This window comes from Pithys albifrons, chromosome 3 (assembly GCF_047495875.1).
Source record: "Pithys albifrons albifrons isolate INPA30051 chromosome 3, PitAlb_v1, whole genome shotgun sequence".
NCBI lineage: Eukaryota > Metazoa > Chordata > Aves > Passeriformes > Thamnophilidae > Pithys > Pithys albifrons.
Window position 1 is genome coordinate 96,505,777 of NC_092460.1, and position 15,262 is coordinate 96,521,038.

Below are 15,262 nucleotides of genomic sequence, written 5' to 3' on the forward strand. Positions count from 1 at the left end.
TTTTTCTCCCCAAAAACGACACCACAAAAACAAAGAGGAGATTGTAACTCCTTTGAATGGCATGTGCCTTACTGACTGTACCAAAATGCCACCCGCATGCAGAAACATGGGTGGGGGAAGTTAAGGAGTGACATATGGCTGATTAAAATATAAGATGTGTAGGTGAAAAAAACCTTTTGCCATTTGATTCAGCCAACAATAAAGTTGCTGTAAAAAACTAGTCCACTGTTTCCCCATTTTCATAAAAGGGTTCAAAACCCTTTTATGTTGTTGTTTTTGTTGCTGAGTGAATGAAGAATAAAAGATTTCTCTGCTAGATTTCATGTATTCGCTTTTTAAAGAATGTGTGTGAAAGGAAAATAAAATAATGTCAAACCTAAAGGAGACACAGACTTCAGTGGGATTTGTGACATTCAAAAACATTCTGCAAAAACATCCAGTGTATCACATTTTCTCCTGAATGGTTAAAACATAAGAGTAGAGTCGGAAAACTATGGATATCTTTATCCATATCTTTATCCAAATCTTTATGGTTTGAAGCATGTCTCTGGCTATGCCACTGTGATTCCATGCATCTTAGTTTGCCATTTATATCATGAGAATATGTAAATGGAGCTTATTTGCATTTCCGCTTTTATGTAGGAAGTCACACAAAATACCTTTCTGGATCTCACTGTGGCATCTCCGCATAATGTGAGAGTGAGACTCCTGCATTAGTAACAGCATTAAAAATACCACCAGAATTATTCAATGGATCTCTCTGCCCTTGCCATCAGTTACTCCTTATTAGTTATTAGTGGAGGGCTCCGAAGCCCCAGTGTGGATCCCCCCAACTCCCTCTTACACATCCTGACTTGCTGCTTGTCTCCATCACTGGTGCATTCCATTATCCACCATAGCTACACTCAGACTAGGAAGGACACTCATGCCAAACTCACACCTTCATTAGACACTTGTAAAACCATTGGTGGGAGGAGTCTCCATAAAGAGCCTCGTTAAAAGGCTTGGTGACTCCAATGCCTGTTCCCAGCTTCAAACCTGCTCCTATTCAGCAAAGCAGCGAAAATGCTTTAACTTTAATCACTTGCTGAAGTCATCAGGACTGTGTGCTTAGTTAAACGGGGGTCTTTATAAGCCAAATATTATTCTCAGCAATAAGGAGACCTGGCAATACACTAGATGGAGCTTTTGATAGTAAGTAACATTAATTCAATTAAATCCTCTTACAGGACACACTCTCCAGCTAATGTAGTTTACAGTGAAATTTTCTCCTGCACTCATTTAAATATAATTGCTGCACTTATCTTGTCATGAGGAAACTTCTGAAGGTTACTTGTACTGTGCATGTGTAAACCTACAAGCTATGCTGACCTTTAGTTGTGAGATTTTTCTGAACTACTTAAACTGCAGCATCTAAATAATGATGATAATAATAGTAATAATAATTCCCTACATTCATACAGCACCTTTTAACTCAATATACACCCAAGTGAGAACTGGCAAGCAGCACAGTACAGAAAACTATTCCATGCTAACTGGAAAGGAAAGCCAACACTGCCAGAAATTAAAAGGCTTGGAGATGACACATTTGGAAACAAGAATTTTCACAGAGTGTTTTGCACAGTTCTTACATACAACATGAAGGGTTTATTTATGGAGATAGTTCCATATTTATTTACCTTTCATACACAAGTTGGCATTATTAATAGCTATGAGGCACTCCAGCTGTGGTATCATCTTCTCTTTCAACCAGAACAGGGGTTCACATATATTGACCCAACTGACTGGTTTTGGTTATAGACCCAGCTGTTTCCCTACAGATAGCCCAGTGATATACTGGAAAGCAGCCTCAGTCATTTGCAATACTGGAAACTGTGAGGTGTCAGTGAAAAAAATACAAAAGACCAGCAAACAAACCCAAACCCACCCAAACACAAAGCAAAACTTCAGTGTATATGCAACTAGCCATAAGTCTAAAGTCTTGAGAGTTTAACGAAATATGGGAAGGACAGGTGTAGAGATAGGAAGAGAAAACTGCTGAATATGATGGAAAGGAGCATTTTGGAAAGCCATACCTACACACAGTGGACATTTCAGGCCCTTGTCTATGGTAAGCCTTCCCCTACAGTCCTATCTTAAGATCTTTTTCTTCTCTTCCCTTTGAAGCATACTCAAAGATCTACTCAAATTTCCCCTTTAAAATAAGTAAGAAACAGTCATTTTGAGGTACTCTACACTAAGCAGAGTGTAACCAAGCAATCCACACCTATGTGCTGACAAACCATGGGAGGTAGGAAATACCAAATCTAAAGGAGAAAAACCAGCTTCTCAGGCCACTGAACCTTGGCCCTGGGCTCAGCATTGCAAAAGGAAACCCTGCTGCTTAGTTTTCACTTCTCTGTATGCATGGCCAGGTGTTTGGAAGGCTGGGAAAGATTTGACATAATGCTGTTTGTTTGGCCATGAAGTCTCAACAAGACTTTATTTTTTGATTTTTTTTCTTTTAGTATTAAACAAGAAGAGGAAACCAAGGACCTTGCTTTCCCCATTTCCATCCTCCTGCTCACACTCAGATGCTTGTCACATTAAGAAGCATCAAGTAATTTTGTTCAGCTCTTATGGCACACAATAGCAGACGTTCAAGGAGAACGTGGGACTGCAAAGCATTTTAAAACTCTTAAATAAAATGTGGGCTACAGGAGGCTCTCATTCAGAAGGAACATTTTCCCTTCCACTGAGAGTTCCCCCATGCTCTGGTGAAGTGAATTAAAATTGACACTGAGAAAAATCTAATTGAGCCAGAGACAACACAACACTTTTCACTATAGAAACTCAAGCCCTGGCGGAATTACTTGGGTTAATATAGTCCTTTTAAATCTACAATGATTTTATATCCCATGATCTTAAAATAATAAAGGAAGTTTGTTGTTTAAGACTCATTGTATTAATTAGGGGGGGCATAGAGAGGGAGGGAGCTGGTGCCTGCCTATGGGTATGCTCCACACTTGTTTTCTACCTGCAGTCCTCATCAGATCCCATCAATATGTGAATAAACTCATGCAGATCTCACCTGGGCAGTGTTAACATAACAAAATCTTTGTGTCAACCAGCTCAGGGATTCACGCTCTGAAAACAAAGGGAGCAGATTTCATTTAGGCAATACAACACCAGCACGGGCAGAACATTATTCTCTGCCTGCTCAAAGTGACTCACGAAGTTTGGGAAAAGTCCTCCCAGGCCTCTGTATCTCAGTTCTTTCAGCTGGTAAAAATGGAGTGATGCTATTTTGTCTCCCTTTGCAAAACACTTGGAGATTTGCAGCTGAAGCAGCAGTGGCTGCTCCTTACGGTGCCACACTCATCCTTGCAGCAAAGTTTCATGCAGTACATTATATTAACCTACTCCCTATTGTGGTACAGCTCCCTAAAACTGCAGTTGAAGGCATGACATCTTGAGCGAGGATAGTTTAATTACTGTTTGAAACATATATTTTCCCAATTCAGTTAGGCAAATAACAGACAGGGTTTATTAGAAAACATCGTTCCCCTCCTTACAGCTCGTCTTATTCTTCTAAAAGAATGCATGACTCGGATGCAGCAGTTATTTTAAATTAAAACCACAAGCTAGTAGACACTGAAGTTTTCTCCTCCACAAATAATAATGAATTTATGCACCACAGAGTTTATCTGCAGAGTGAAAGTCTAACGTCCCACTTAAAACTGCATACTCATGGGCATAGATTAGACAGTAATTAGCTTCAGTGAAAAACTGAAAAGATCCACTGGAAATATTCAAATTTAATTTATTCACTGGCTTGTCTCAGAGTGTTTTTATAAGCAATTAGAAAGACACAGATTCCTGAAAATGCATTCTTCCCCAAGACAGATGGACCAGGAGATTTATATTGCATACGCAGCTCTTCCACCCACAGCTCACTGGCTTGAGTTAAGCTCAAACCAGGCTTAGAAGCCACTACCAGACTTTATCCTTGGGGAGTTATTTGCTATTCTTTTGAAATGTGCTGATAGTTACACTGCACCATGGAACTGATGCCTAAAAAAAGTAATACTACAACTGGCACGGTACATCATTTTGTAGCATCTGTATCACTGAAGTCTGACACTGAGCAGGTTGTGGGTCCTGCCAGGCCCAAAACATGCCCAAATCTGTCCCTGGTACCTCAAAAAATACAGGGGGACAAGGTCTGGTGCAGGGAAGATGGAAGTAATTAATTTACACTGCTATACATATCTAATTTGTAATGCATTTCAAAGTGATAAAGAATAACAGACACCCTTTCAAGGTCTTCCTGGGGTTTAAATTTCCTGTTAAGAACCAGCAAAATTGATGATATTTATGCTAAAATGTTTTATGTGGTCTTTAGTTTTTTATTGTGACCCATCATGGTAATATTTATGTCTCTCACATAATCTCAGCAGTGACAAAACAAAATTCTTACTGCCTTGGAGTCTCTTCCTCTATCTTTCAGTGAAGAAAACTTCTGACACTGTGAGTTTTAATTTTAGGGTTTTAGTTATTTGTGCATGTATGTGCACGACCACTTGTGACTGATTTTGATGGGACAGAAGATGAAAACAATAAAATGCTGTTCTTGCAATGGAAATGAGAGACTTGGAAGCTGCAGTACAACTGAAATCCATCCTCATAATGCTACTCCCCAATTACACTTCATTTTTGACAGTACTCAGTTGTCAAAAATTTTCTTCCTTTGAGCTCCGGGCCAAAGTGCATGAAGATTTCAGACCAGCTCCCAAATCCTTTACAAAACCTCCTCATATGTTTGGAGCAAATGATTTGGATATCAGAAGTGAATAGAATCAGGAACGCTACATAATAAGAGAAGTGTTGTGTGGTTTGTTTTGAAGCCATTGCTCTTTAACAGAAACTCATATCGTGTTTTATGTGACAAGCAGATAAATGCTGCATGTTTATTCATTTAATAGGAAATTGGAAGAGGAAAGTATTTCAGTGCCACGGCAATGTCATAAAAAGCTTGAATCTCATGAGCTTTCACATGCAACTAAAGAAACTGCATACCATAAATCTCAAAGTGACAGTATCTTGCAACATTTTAGATGTATATATTTTAAATGTAGGCAGCAATCTTGAAAATACTTACACATGCATGTGTTTTATGTCTGAGTATTATACCCATTGATTAATTCCCATGTGCAAGCACAAGCATGACTTGACTTAGATTTTTCCACACATTACAGTTTTTGCCTTTGAGATTATGTATTTGAGAGACCGAGTTTTGGCTTATTATTCAAATTCAACAATGCAATTTGATTAGCTGGTTTTTTTTTTCAATTTTATTGGAAGTTCAGGCTGTTTTAACCGCCCGCCTATGTCTTTTTTCCAATGTAATGATGTCACTATGCAAAACAGAGCACCCATTTACATTTAAGAATATTTGGGACTTCTTTGGTAAATTTGTTCAAAAATACTCTATAGTTAAATGCTGGTGCGCTGAAGTTGCCAACATCATAGCAATTGCCTGGCTTTTTTAACTATTGTGCCAGATATTCTCTTCAGCATTGTCTTAAATCCCACTTTTATTTAAGCCCTGTAATTGTAAATCATGAACCTTAAAATGTCTTCAAATATAATTAGAAAAAAAACCAAACCCCACACAGACAAACACATCCCTTCCGTTTTTTTGTGTTCTTGCTTTTACTGAACTCTCAGGAAAATGGAATCCATATTTTCACCTCTATTCCTGGACTTGTTGAAACTACTTGAAAAGCAATTATTTCATGCCTGAATTCAAGCTCAAACAGCCTTTTTCAAACATTCCTTTACCAAACTTGCCTCTTCCCCAAGTGTTTATCAGACATGAACACTGGAGAAAACCACAACTGGAACATGAAGTCGTGCTCTTCTAATGGCTGGTCTGCACATGGGTTTTCTATCAATTTAACTAAACCAATTCATGTAGCTAAAGTTTATGCATTTCTTCAACATAGATACAATTAATAATGCACTTACACAGCGTTAGTTTAATTTTTAAAATTCATATGCAGTTGTAAATCACAGTTAAGCTGCTACGAAAGGGCAGCCAATGAGCCCCAAAGCGATCTACTTTAATTCCCTAGGGATGTGTTATTTTTATTAACTTCTTATAGCAATACCTAGAGTCTCTGTTTCTGGACCAAGCTCCCACTGTGATAAATACCACAAAAACATGGAGTAAAAGATGCCGTAAAAAAAACGCAAACCAGCTTAATTCTGCTACAGCTCCAGCCATTCACATGCTATATACAGGAACTTCAGAAATAAGGCTAAGGAAAGGTTTATGTGCTATCTCTATATTTATATAATACAGCTGAAAAATTGTCTACCCAACCCCCCTCCACTATCCTCTACTCTTCCAGTTCTGCAACCACAACCCCCCTCTTCTCTTATAGTGTCTTCACAAATACCTTCCACTACTTCTGACGTGTCTGACTGGGTTGGGTTTGCTGCAATACTTTTTGGCATTAAAGGGGCTGACTTTCTTGCCATGATAAATTGAAAGGAATATGCAGTGAGACTGATTTATGTAGGCAACAAGTTTGCAGTCCAGAACGCAATGGGACATTATCCTCATCTGCTCCCTCTTCATAGCAAGGCAAAAATGTCAGCAGACATCAGCATCAGACCCTCTTCATGCTGGACATAGATAAGCCACTGTCAAATGTATCCATGGCAGCCTTGGCACTTCGTCCTGGTCATGGCACACAGACATGGACTGTACTTGGATACAGGGAGCAGTTGTGTCACGTAATGCTCCAGATGCATTATTTCAAAATACTAAATGGAAGCACACAAAAGGAAAGTTTCCTTTGGAACTTTTCTTGCTGCTTCTTCTGGAAGCCATTCTCTGCTCAGCAAGTTTGACTTAAGAAGTCGATTTTTTTCTGTTGGCCTGCTGTTTCTCAGTCTTAAATCTATGCTGTGCAGTCCTTGGGTTTAATATTAATTCAAAGAGCTTATCTATTCCTGCCTTTGGTATGCACTTCAACATACTGCAGAAACTTCAATTGTATCCCCTTATAACTTTTTCTTTCCACACCAAGGTACAGTCCTGTATTCTTCCTTAGCTTTTCCCCTTTTAGGTTTCTTGTAAGTCAGTGTTTGAAGCCCTTTACAAGTTACCCTTCTTAGACCTTTTACTATGGCTTAACCCTTCCTGACTTCATACAAAATCATGCTGCTCCTCTATGGACCTCTGCCCTTTTCTATAGAATGGTACTAAATATTGGCAACTGTAGTTTAAACACGATAAAAAAAATCCTTCTTTAAGTGGTGCAGTATTTCCTTGAAAACTCTATCCAGTGCTTCCTTTTATACAGCTTCGCATTTTCTGTGTCTTTTTGACAAAAACATCATGCCAGTCCCTTTCTGATATGTGCACTCCTCAAATCCTCTCCTGCTCTCAAATATTTGAAAAACACACTCATTCCACATATGTGTTCACTCAAAACTCAGATTTACTCTTCTTGCTCACAGTTCATTTTACCCAGCTGAATCCCTTTGTACTGGATTTTTTCTCCAGGTTATCAGGTGGCTTTGCCCCCATCCAGTCCCTTCTGCATGATCCAAAAAGTTGGATAACAAGTTGGTGGTTCCTTCTGTCAAAGCCATTTACATAGAGAGTGAAAAAGTATTGATCTCCAATAGCAGTCCCTGTAGCACTCCAATCATCATCCCCTCTCTTCCCCTGGCCCATAACCTTTCCCCAGTCTAATCTGCCCTCGATCATCTAACCAGCTCCTTTCTCCATTTGAAAATGGGCCCTTCTCTGCTTCACCAGCAACCGCATGGATTAGTCTCCTGTGTAACACCGTGTGAAATGCCCCTGGGAAATGCAGCTTGATTATCTACACAATTTCACACCTGTCCACTTGCACTGAAACTCTTGAAAAACTCCATCAGATTTGTTGAATAAGAATTACCTTTTATAAAATTCAACTCACATCTAGAATATATTTTATAATGCAACCCATTTAAAATTATAGATTTGAGGTTCCTTAAGGTTTAAATTTTAAAATTCTTAAGTCAGAAACTTCCAGTTAAAAAAACATTCTTATCTCAGAAACTTTAAGTTAAAAACTCAGCTTTATCACTGACTCTTCCTCCCCACTGTATTTGTATTTAATGGAAACATCTGGCTTTTGCTAGTCTTTCCTGTGTGAAATTTCGCATAGTGCACAATGCACCTGCTAAGAAAATAACATACAAGGCACTTTGTGATTCAGTGCAGGAAAGATCTCAAGTTTGCAATTGTAACAAAGTATCTGTCAGCCAGGATCACTAAAATTTAGTCTGATACACACACATGCATAATGGCTGTGGGCACAAGTCCTGCCGTTTCAACACTGCTCCTGATGCAACTCATCTGATCTCAAAAGCTAAACAATATTCACGTGGACCTGTGAGAGCATTCAAAACACAAAAGACGACAAAATGTGTAGAGAAACCCCGACTCCTGGAGCACTGGCTGAAAGGGAGCTTTTAAAGAGCATCTAAAATAGTTTTGCCAAACACAATGTGTTGAAATTGCCTGAAGGAGCAGGAGCCTGCAATCGGCTGGGTGGTGACACAAGGCAAGGCAAGGAACAAGGGTCAGTTGGTCTTTCCTGCTGATTAGGACAGTCAGGATGGGCTTGTGTGACAAACAGATTGCCACAGCTCTGCTCCACTGCTGGACTGCCCGAGTTCCCTTTTCTGCTCCTGCTGTGCCATGAATGGGGCACTCTGAGAGGGACCTGCTGGGGCAGAGAACTGTCTTTCCTGCCTGTATCATCCTCTTTCTGATTTTAGGGCTAAACTGAGGCTGAAATGGGTACCCGAGCAAGCCAGATGACTTCTGCCTCCTATATGCACATATGCCTCCTTGCCCATCCAGTCTCTCCTGTATGCAGCAGATGAATGCCTCATTATCAGATCCCTCTCCTTGCTTCCCGGTAGACCTAAATTACCATGTTAAATAGGATAATAATAAACACTGGCCTTTAACTACAGCACATCCTTGTTCACTCAGCAGCCTCCCTCTAATCTGATAAAGGGTCTGCAAAAGGCTACAAGGAAGGGAGTTAGTTGTTACACAGGAGGTGCCTCCCCCTGCTTTCTGCAGGGTGATTCCTATGGCAGCACAAGCAGACTCAGGCTCACAAAGCTGGTTTAAGGGATCTTGATCCCTACAAGAATTATCAGGTATCAAAATAGTGGCAAGGTACCAAAAGGGCATGGTGGATCTGGCCCAAGACTTTTCTGCTGCATTTCAAAAGGCAGGAGTAGCCCTGTGCCATCTGCTTGCTTCAGCACATGGACTCTGAAACTGAAGCAGCCAAGGAAATCTTTCCGGCTTAGGAAAACAGTGGGGAAGAAAGATCTCGGTGGCAGTGTGTGCTGCCTTCACACAGAGCTCACTGCATTTGAGGTATTAGAGAAGCTCTTTTTAACAACTACTCAAAAAAAAAGTCATCTATCCACCCAGAATAAATTATATAAAGGGAGCAAGCTGGATTGGGAACAGAGAGGGCTCATCTGCCCAGAATTTGAATCCCCTTAGCCCCCAGAAGCTGAAAGTGCCATTTATTTCAGTGTTACAGGATTTCCTGCTTTTTTTGTTGTTGTTGAGGTTTTTTTGTATTTAGTTTACCTAATCCCTTGGATTTCTCTTGTTGCAGAAAAGAGGAAAAAGCCTTACAAAACAACAGGGGATAAGCACAAAGTCAAATTACTTTGCTGATCTCTTTCACACATCCAAAAGAAGCAGAGAACTGCAAACTCTGGAAAGCTTGAGGAGTTTCCTAGAGGATATTCCAACCATCACCCTTTGAAATGCAGCCATTCCTGGAGTTCCTTATTAACAAAGCCAAGCTTCAACGTTTGCACTGGTATCAATATAACTGTGGAATTCAGATGGCTTTCCTCTAGATTTCCAAAGTGAGGAAAACTTGGCTTTCTACCTGTCTTTCTCCAGCTTCAGCTTTGCAGAGCTGGCAAGTGATACAAAAAAGCAGGAAAGACATGAACTAGGCCGTCTGTCGTTGGAGGGTATGAAAGACAGTCTGAATAACAGCAGGAGAGAGAGAAGCAGCCTATGGTTATTTTTGACAGAATTGGGAGAGACTCAGATTGCAGCTTTATAAACAGTTCATCAGAGAAAAATTCTGTCCAAATTGGAGGAGACCCTTTGGCCAAGCTCACAGAAATACACAACCTATGTCTAGGAAGAGAAGTATTTTGAAAATTAAAATGTTTTTCTTTAAAGAACAAAACCAAACTGCCACCCCCACTGTGTCCTGTAGTAACACTAACTTGCATTCCTGTCATTGCAATTCAGGGCTTGCAGAATATTCACAGAAAATTTCTGGGTGACACCAGGCTGTGAATGTTCTGCCTGACACAGAGTCTTGATCATGCAATGAAACGAAAAATTGACTTTTTCCTGCGTCACCCAACCTTGAGGTCCCCTTGATGGACTGTTCTACAAAACTGGAGGTGACGCAGAGGGGCAGAAAAATACCTGCCATAACCCCAATCCGCACAGCTCAAATTATATAGAAATTGTTGTTTTTTGTATTTACATTGAACAGAAGCATAGAATTCACCTCAGACACTCGTGATTTTTGGTGTTGTCCTGGACAAAGCCAGGATTTGGACTTCATGAACGTTAAGGGTCCCTTCCAGCTCAGGATATTCTATGATTCTATAACCTCTAAACAAAAAATGAAAACTCAGTTCCATTAATAAAGGCCAATTAAATAGTATAAGTGAAGTATTTCTCATGCATCATGATGACAAGAAGACTGTAAGATGTTTTTCAGGGCAATTTTTTGGTTTGTTTGTAGCATTCTTAACAATTTCTCACATAGAATCCTTTGTCTGGCTGGAAGAAGAAAATAAAGGCCATTCCTAGTCAAGAGATATCCACGCGAAACTCCAGAGGTTTCCAGCAACCTTGTTGGCAGATTCAGCCAGGGTGAAGAATAGAGCCAAGTGTGGTCATACACTCCTCCAAAGCTTACAAGAGCAAAGCTGACCACTAGAGGAGCTTGCTGCTGTTGTCAGGGAAAAGGAAGTCTGAAGGTTACTCTTTCTTCAGAATTAATTTAATTTACTCATTAAAAAACATAATGCCTGAAGTGACAAGCATCATCTCTGTGTGGCTGAAGAGAGTCCAAGCAAAAAGCATCCCCATACCCCACCTTTCAAAAAGAATACAGTGTATGAGGACTACAAACCTTGATAATTAGTCTACAATGGTTTGCATGACCTGTGTTTTACCCTTATGCCTTCCAGCTGCCTGATGGACAGGTACAGGATAGTGGAAAACAATATAGAAATGGGAATCAATGGGTTTCCTCTGTCTTACCGCAAGATTGTTCTCACTTCATTTACTGCTTAGTGCAAGCCATTTCTGTGGCCCAGGAATCAGCTCTTTCCAAATGGACGAGCCTCAAAGTTCAGCATTTTAGTGGTTTAAACTAAGTAGAAGTCTGCTCATCCATAGCAGCCTGGACTGCAGAAAATCCAGTTGTCTGACCTCTGTCTCCTATCCAGCATTACAAGAAAAGGACATTTGGTGAGAGCTCTGTGCTAACACAGCAGGGGAACATGTGCTACAATACATCAGTCCTGGAGAACTGAGGGGGCTGGAAGCAAAACTACACTGAAACACTCCAACCAGAAACAACTTCTGCTCCTGAATCATAGAATCATGGAATGGTTTGGGTTGGAATGGACCTTAAAGAATACCTAGTTACAACCCTCCTGCCATGAGCAGGAACCCCTTCCTCGAGACCAGGTTGCTCATTCAACATGGCCTTAAACACTTCCAGGGATGGGGAAGGGAAAGAGTGATCTAATGCAGAGACTTGATTAGCAGCAAGGTACGGTGAGATGAACCCCATCCCTGACACTGATGGACCAAGTCTTTTAATCAGAAGTGACAGACACAAACAACCCAAAATGAAGAACTATCCCTCAAAGCATCAAACTGCTTAAACTGGGCTGAACAGAAGAAGCCATTGAGAGGATCCTCCGCTCTGTACCAGGGCAAGGAAGATACGCTGAGCCTTGGCAGTGCTTTGCCCAAAAGCACAGGAGCACCTGAGGTTGTGCTATGTGCCTCCCACAGCTGCAGCCCCCTCTCACCAAACTGGGAATCTCCAGCAAGGGCTGTTTTGCACTGTTAGTTAGCTGCTAGCCCACAAAATCATTTTATGATATTCTCCATAGCATGTGTGCTCTGAAGGTTTTCAGAATCAGTGGCAGGAGTGCAGGAAGAATGAAAAAGTGTCTAGTAACCTCACAGCCAGGCACACACATGCACATCTAGTTATACCTCTTAGCTACACTAATTATTTGTAGCAACACTTTCATGCACTAAACCTGGAGTATCAGTGGAAATGTGAGAAAAAAATGCATTCTGTGAAACAAAATATTCACTTTCAATTACAGGTAAGCATGTGTTACACTTACACAGCTATAATACACAGAATTCTCCCTTGTCTAAATAGACAAATACACAGTGAAAGGAAGCAATATAGTTAGGGACAAATACTTCACATGTGCATAGGAAAAATGCAGGAAGGAAAACCAACCCTTTCATTTAGAACAGTATCAGTGTCAAAAATCAATCCTTTAATATGACTGCAGAAAAGAAATCAGATTTTGGAAAAAGGACTGTTTATAATTTTTAGTGCTTCTGGAGCAATGACATAGCAAGAGCCCACTGCTATAATTTCTCCCTTTTGTATCCTTAAAATAATTCCCTCCTGGGGTGCAAAGAGAGGAAACAAAAGGAAATAGAAAATTATATTTTTCATGAGCTAATCCTGGCAGGCAACCGTTCAGGTTTTCGTATTTCTTGGCAAGAATAATTTAAACAACAGCAATATTTTGTTCCTTTTTGCACAGTTGGAATGCATGCTTCCAGATAACTGACAATTAAAGTGAAATTTAAGAAAAGGAGGAAGACAGTATCTGATAGGATTCAGGAGATCTCTCCTCTTAGGACTGCTGCATAGCTCAACACAGAATACTACAAAACAGACAGCCAAAATGCAAACCTCTCTGGAAATGCTGAAGGCAAGCAAGATCATCAGAAAAACAAACAAACTGAAAGCAAAGAGAGCACAACTACTGTACCTTTACTTTGGGGAGGGTTCTGACTTCTGTCTCGGAGAACATTAATCTGGTAGACAGCTCCATAAGGCTCAAAAAGTTCTTTTAACTCTTTTTCTGACCATGAACGGGGAATCTGTCCAACAAACATCTTAATGGCATCTGGGTCTGGTTGGTCTGAATGATCCAAAGCTCCATTCATCTTGTTAGCTGTGCCGTTACTAGAAAGTGGAAAAGCAGATTGAAAAGTTAGGAGGCTATGCAGTTTTCATGTGCACTAGATGTAGAAGATGATGTCAACTGGCATAAAGGGGAAAAAAAATCAGTATTTAATTAATAGCATAAGTATTACGAACAAAAAACAATGCTGTTACATTTTTCATTGGTTCTGGTTTTCTCTGCAGGCTGCTGCTTAATGTCATTATATAAGATGAGAGCGGCACAACCCAACCCGGGACGTTTGCATTTTAAAGTAGAGGATAGTTGCAAATAAGTGCAGATTTCTGTCCATGGCTGTTGTAAACAGAACTGCAGTGAATTCTCACTAAACTGGCTACTGGCAGAAACAAGGCAGTGCGTGTGTGTGTGTGTGTTTTGTAATAAAGTCACATGAAAGGAATATGAAACACTTGGCAATCTGTCAGATGACTAATGCAAGATGCCAGCGATGAATCTGCAGATTGTGTGAAGCATCCATGCGTGCATCAAATTAGTATGATATTGCCTAGAATGGAAAACACTCCAGCTATGTGGCTGGTTGCTGCCGATTAGTTGCCTACGCTCTTTAAAAAGGAAAAGCAGTCTGGAGAGCTCCAGCTTACATCACATTGTTTATTGCTGCCATAAAAAGAAAAAAAAGCACAGTTCAAAAAGAGAAGGCAGTGGCAAAATTTCCTACTTTGTTGTGAAAATTAAAATACTGCTTCGAAAACTTTTTCTCCCTGCAAAAGGAGATAAAATTTTTGAACATTTTCACCCCCTGTACATTCTTACCCTATCTGATCTCCAGATGTACATCTGACATCGAAGCTCAAAAGAACCACACACTTTTGCAGGGAAAAAGAACTTAGTAACAAAAAATAATTTGATCTGGGAGACAAATGATTGATTATGGTTTAGGAAGAGTCACACTCTTAAATGAAAAAAAATTTTAAATATGGAACAAAAGAAAAATACAAAAAAAGCCCCACTCATGTTCACTATCAATAATTAGGACAGTAGCTTCAACTAATTACTTGGCTAGAGATTCTGTAAGTGCTGATAATTTTTGGATGCTTCAGTTTCAAGAAAGAACACTAATGAGATGTGACGTTTTGAGCATCCTCCCCATTTTTCCACCAGGGAGATGGGGGGAAATGGCCTGTGTGCAGCAATGTCAGAAGTTGATCATGGCAGAATTCAGGCATTTCAAAGCCACCTGCCACTTTCAAAAAATTTGGCTCTAATTACAATTTCTCCGTTTGATTGTTCAGGAGTGAATGCCCACCGGAGGACTTGGAAGAGCTCAAAATCTGCACAACCAGATGAAAATCATATTTAACATGTGAAAAAAAGATAATATCTAAGAATGGCAAGGAGAAAACAACTCTGTGTAATTCCCTAGTCTCACAGCTATAACCGGTGTGAAGACAAATTATTTAGTTTCATGTGTTTCATCCCCTTGAAAGCATAATTCACCTGCACACATTAATATGCCCATATTAACTTTAGCACATTCTCTGCTTATGGCAGAAAGGAGAAAGTTATATTAAAGACACATTTTAAACCAACGAGAAGTTTGATCATCCCTTGTGAAATGTTTTCAACATGGATCAGCAGACAACAGCATTTATCACACTCATAAATAGCTAAAAATCCTATTTACTCTAGTGGGAGTCTTACCTGCGTTAGAGACTCAGAGATTTGGTCCAAACTTTTATATCACATTTCATGCACAAATACCTTCTCATCTTACAAATGCTCTTCATTTTGAGTCAGTTCTACAGGTCACAAGTACACCTGGAGAAATTGTGATTTCTCTAGGCCTTAGAAGCTGCATTTTCCCTACATCCACAGCACTTAAGCCAAAGCCAACCAACCATCCAAAGAACCACACTGCTCAAAATCACCAAGAAACAGAAAA

At 40.0% G+C, this 15,262-nt stretch overlaps 1 protein-coding gene across 12 annotated transcripts in view; it reads right to left on the reverse strand.

The window, feature by feature from the left end:
* Positions 1 to 15,262, reverse strand: part of CELF2 (CUGBP Elav-like family member 2) — a 553,335-nt gene that overhangs the window by 122,719 nt on the left and 415,354 nt on the right. For all 12 annotated transcript variants that reach the window (XM_071552839.1, XM_071552831.1, XM_071552836.1 and 9 more), the window contains one exon: positions 13,165 to 13,361. In XM_071552839.1, coding sequence (XP_071408940.1) covers positions 13,165 to 13,342 — 178 coding nt within the window. In that variant the 5' untranslated portion in view covers positions 13,343 to 13,361. The remainder of the gene's footprint in view (positions 1 to 13,164; positions 13,362 to 15,262) is intronic.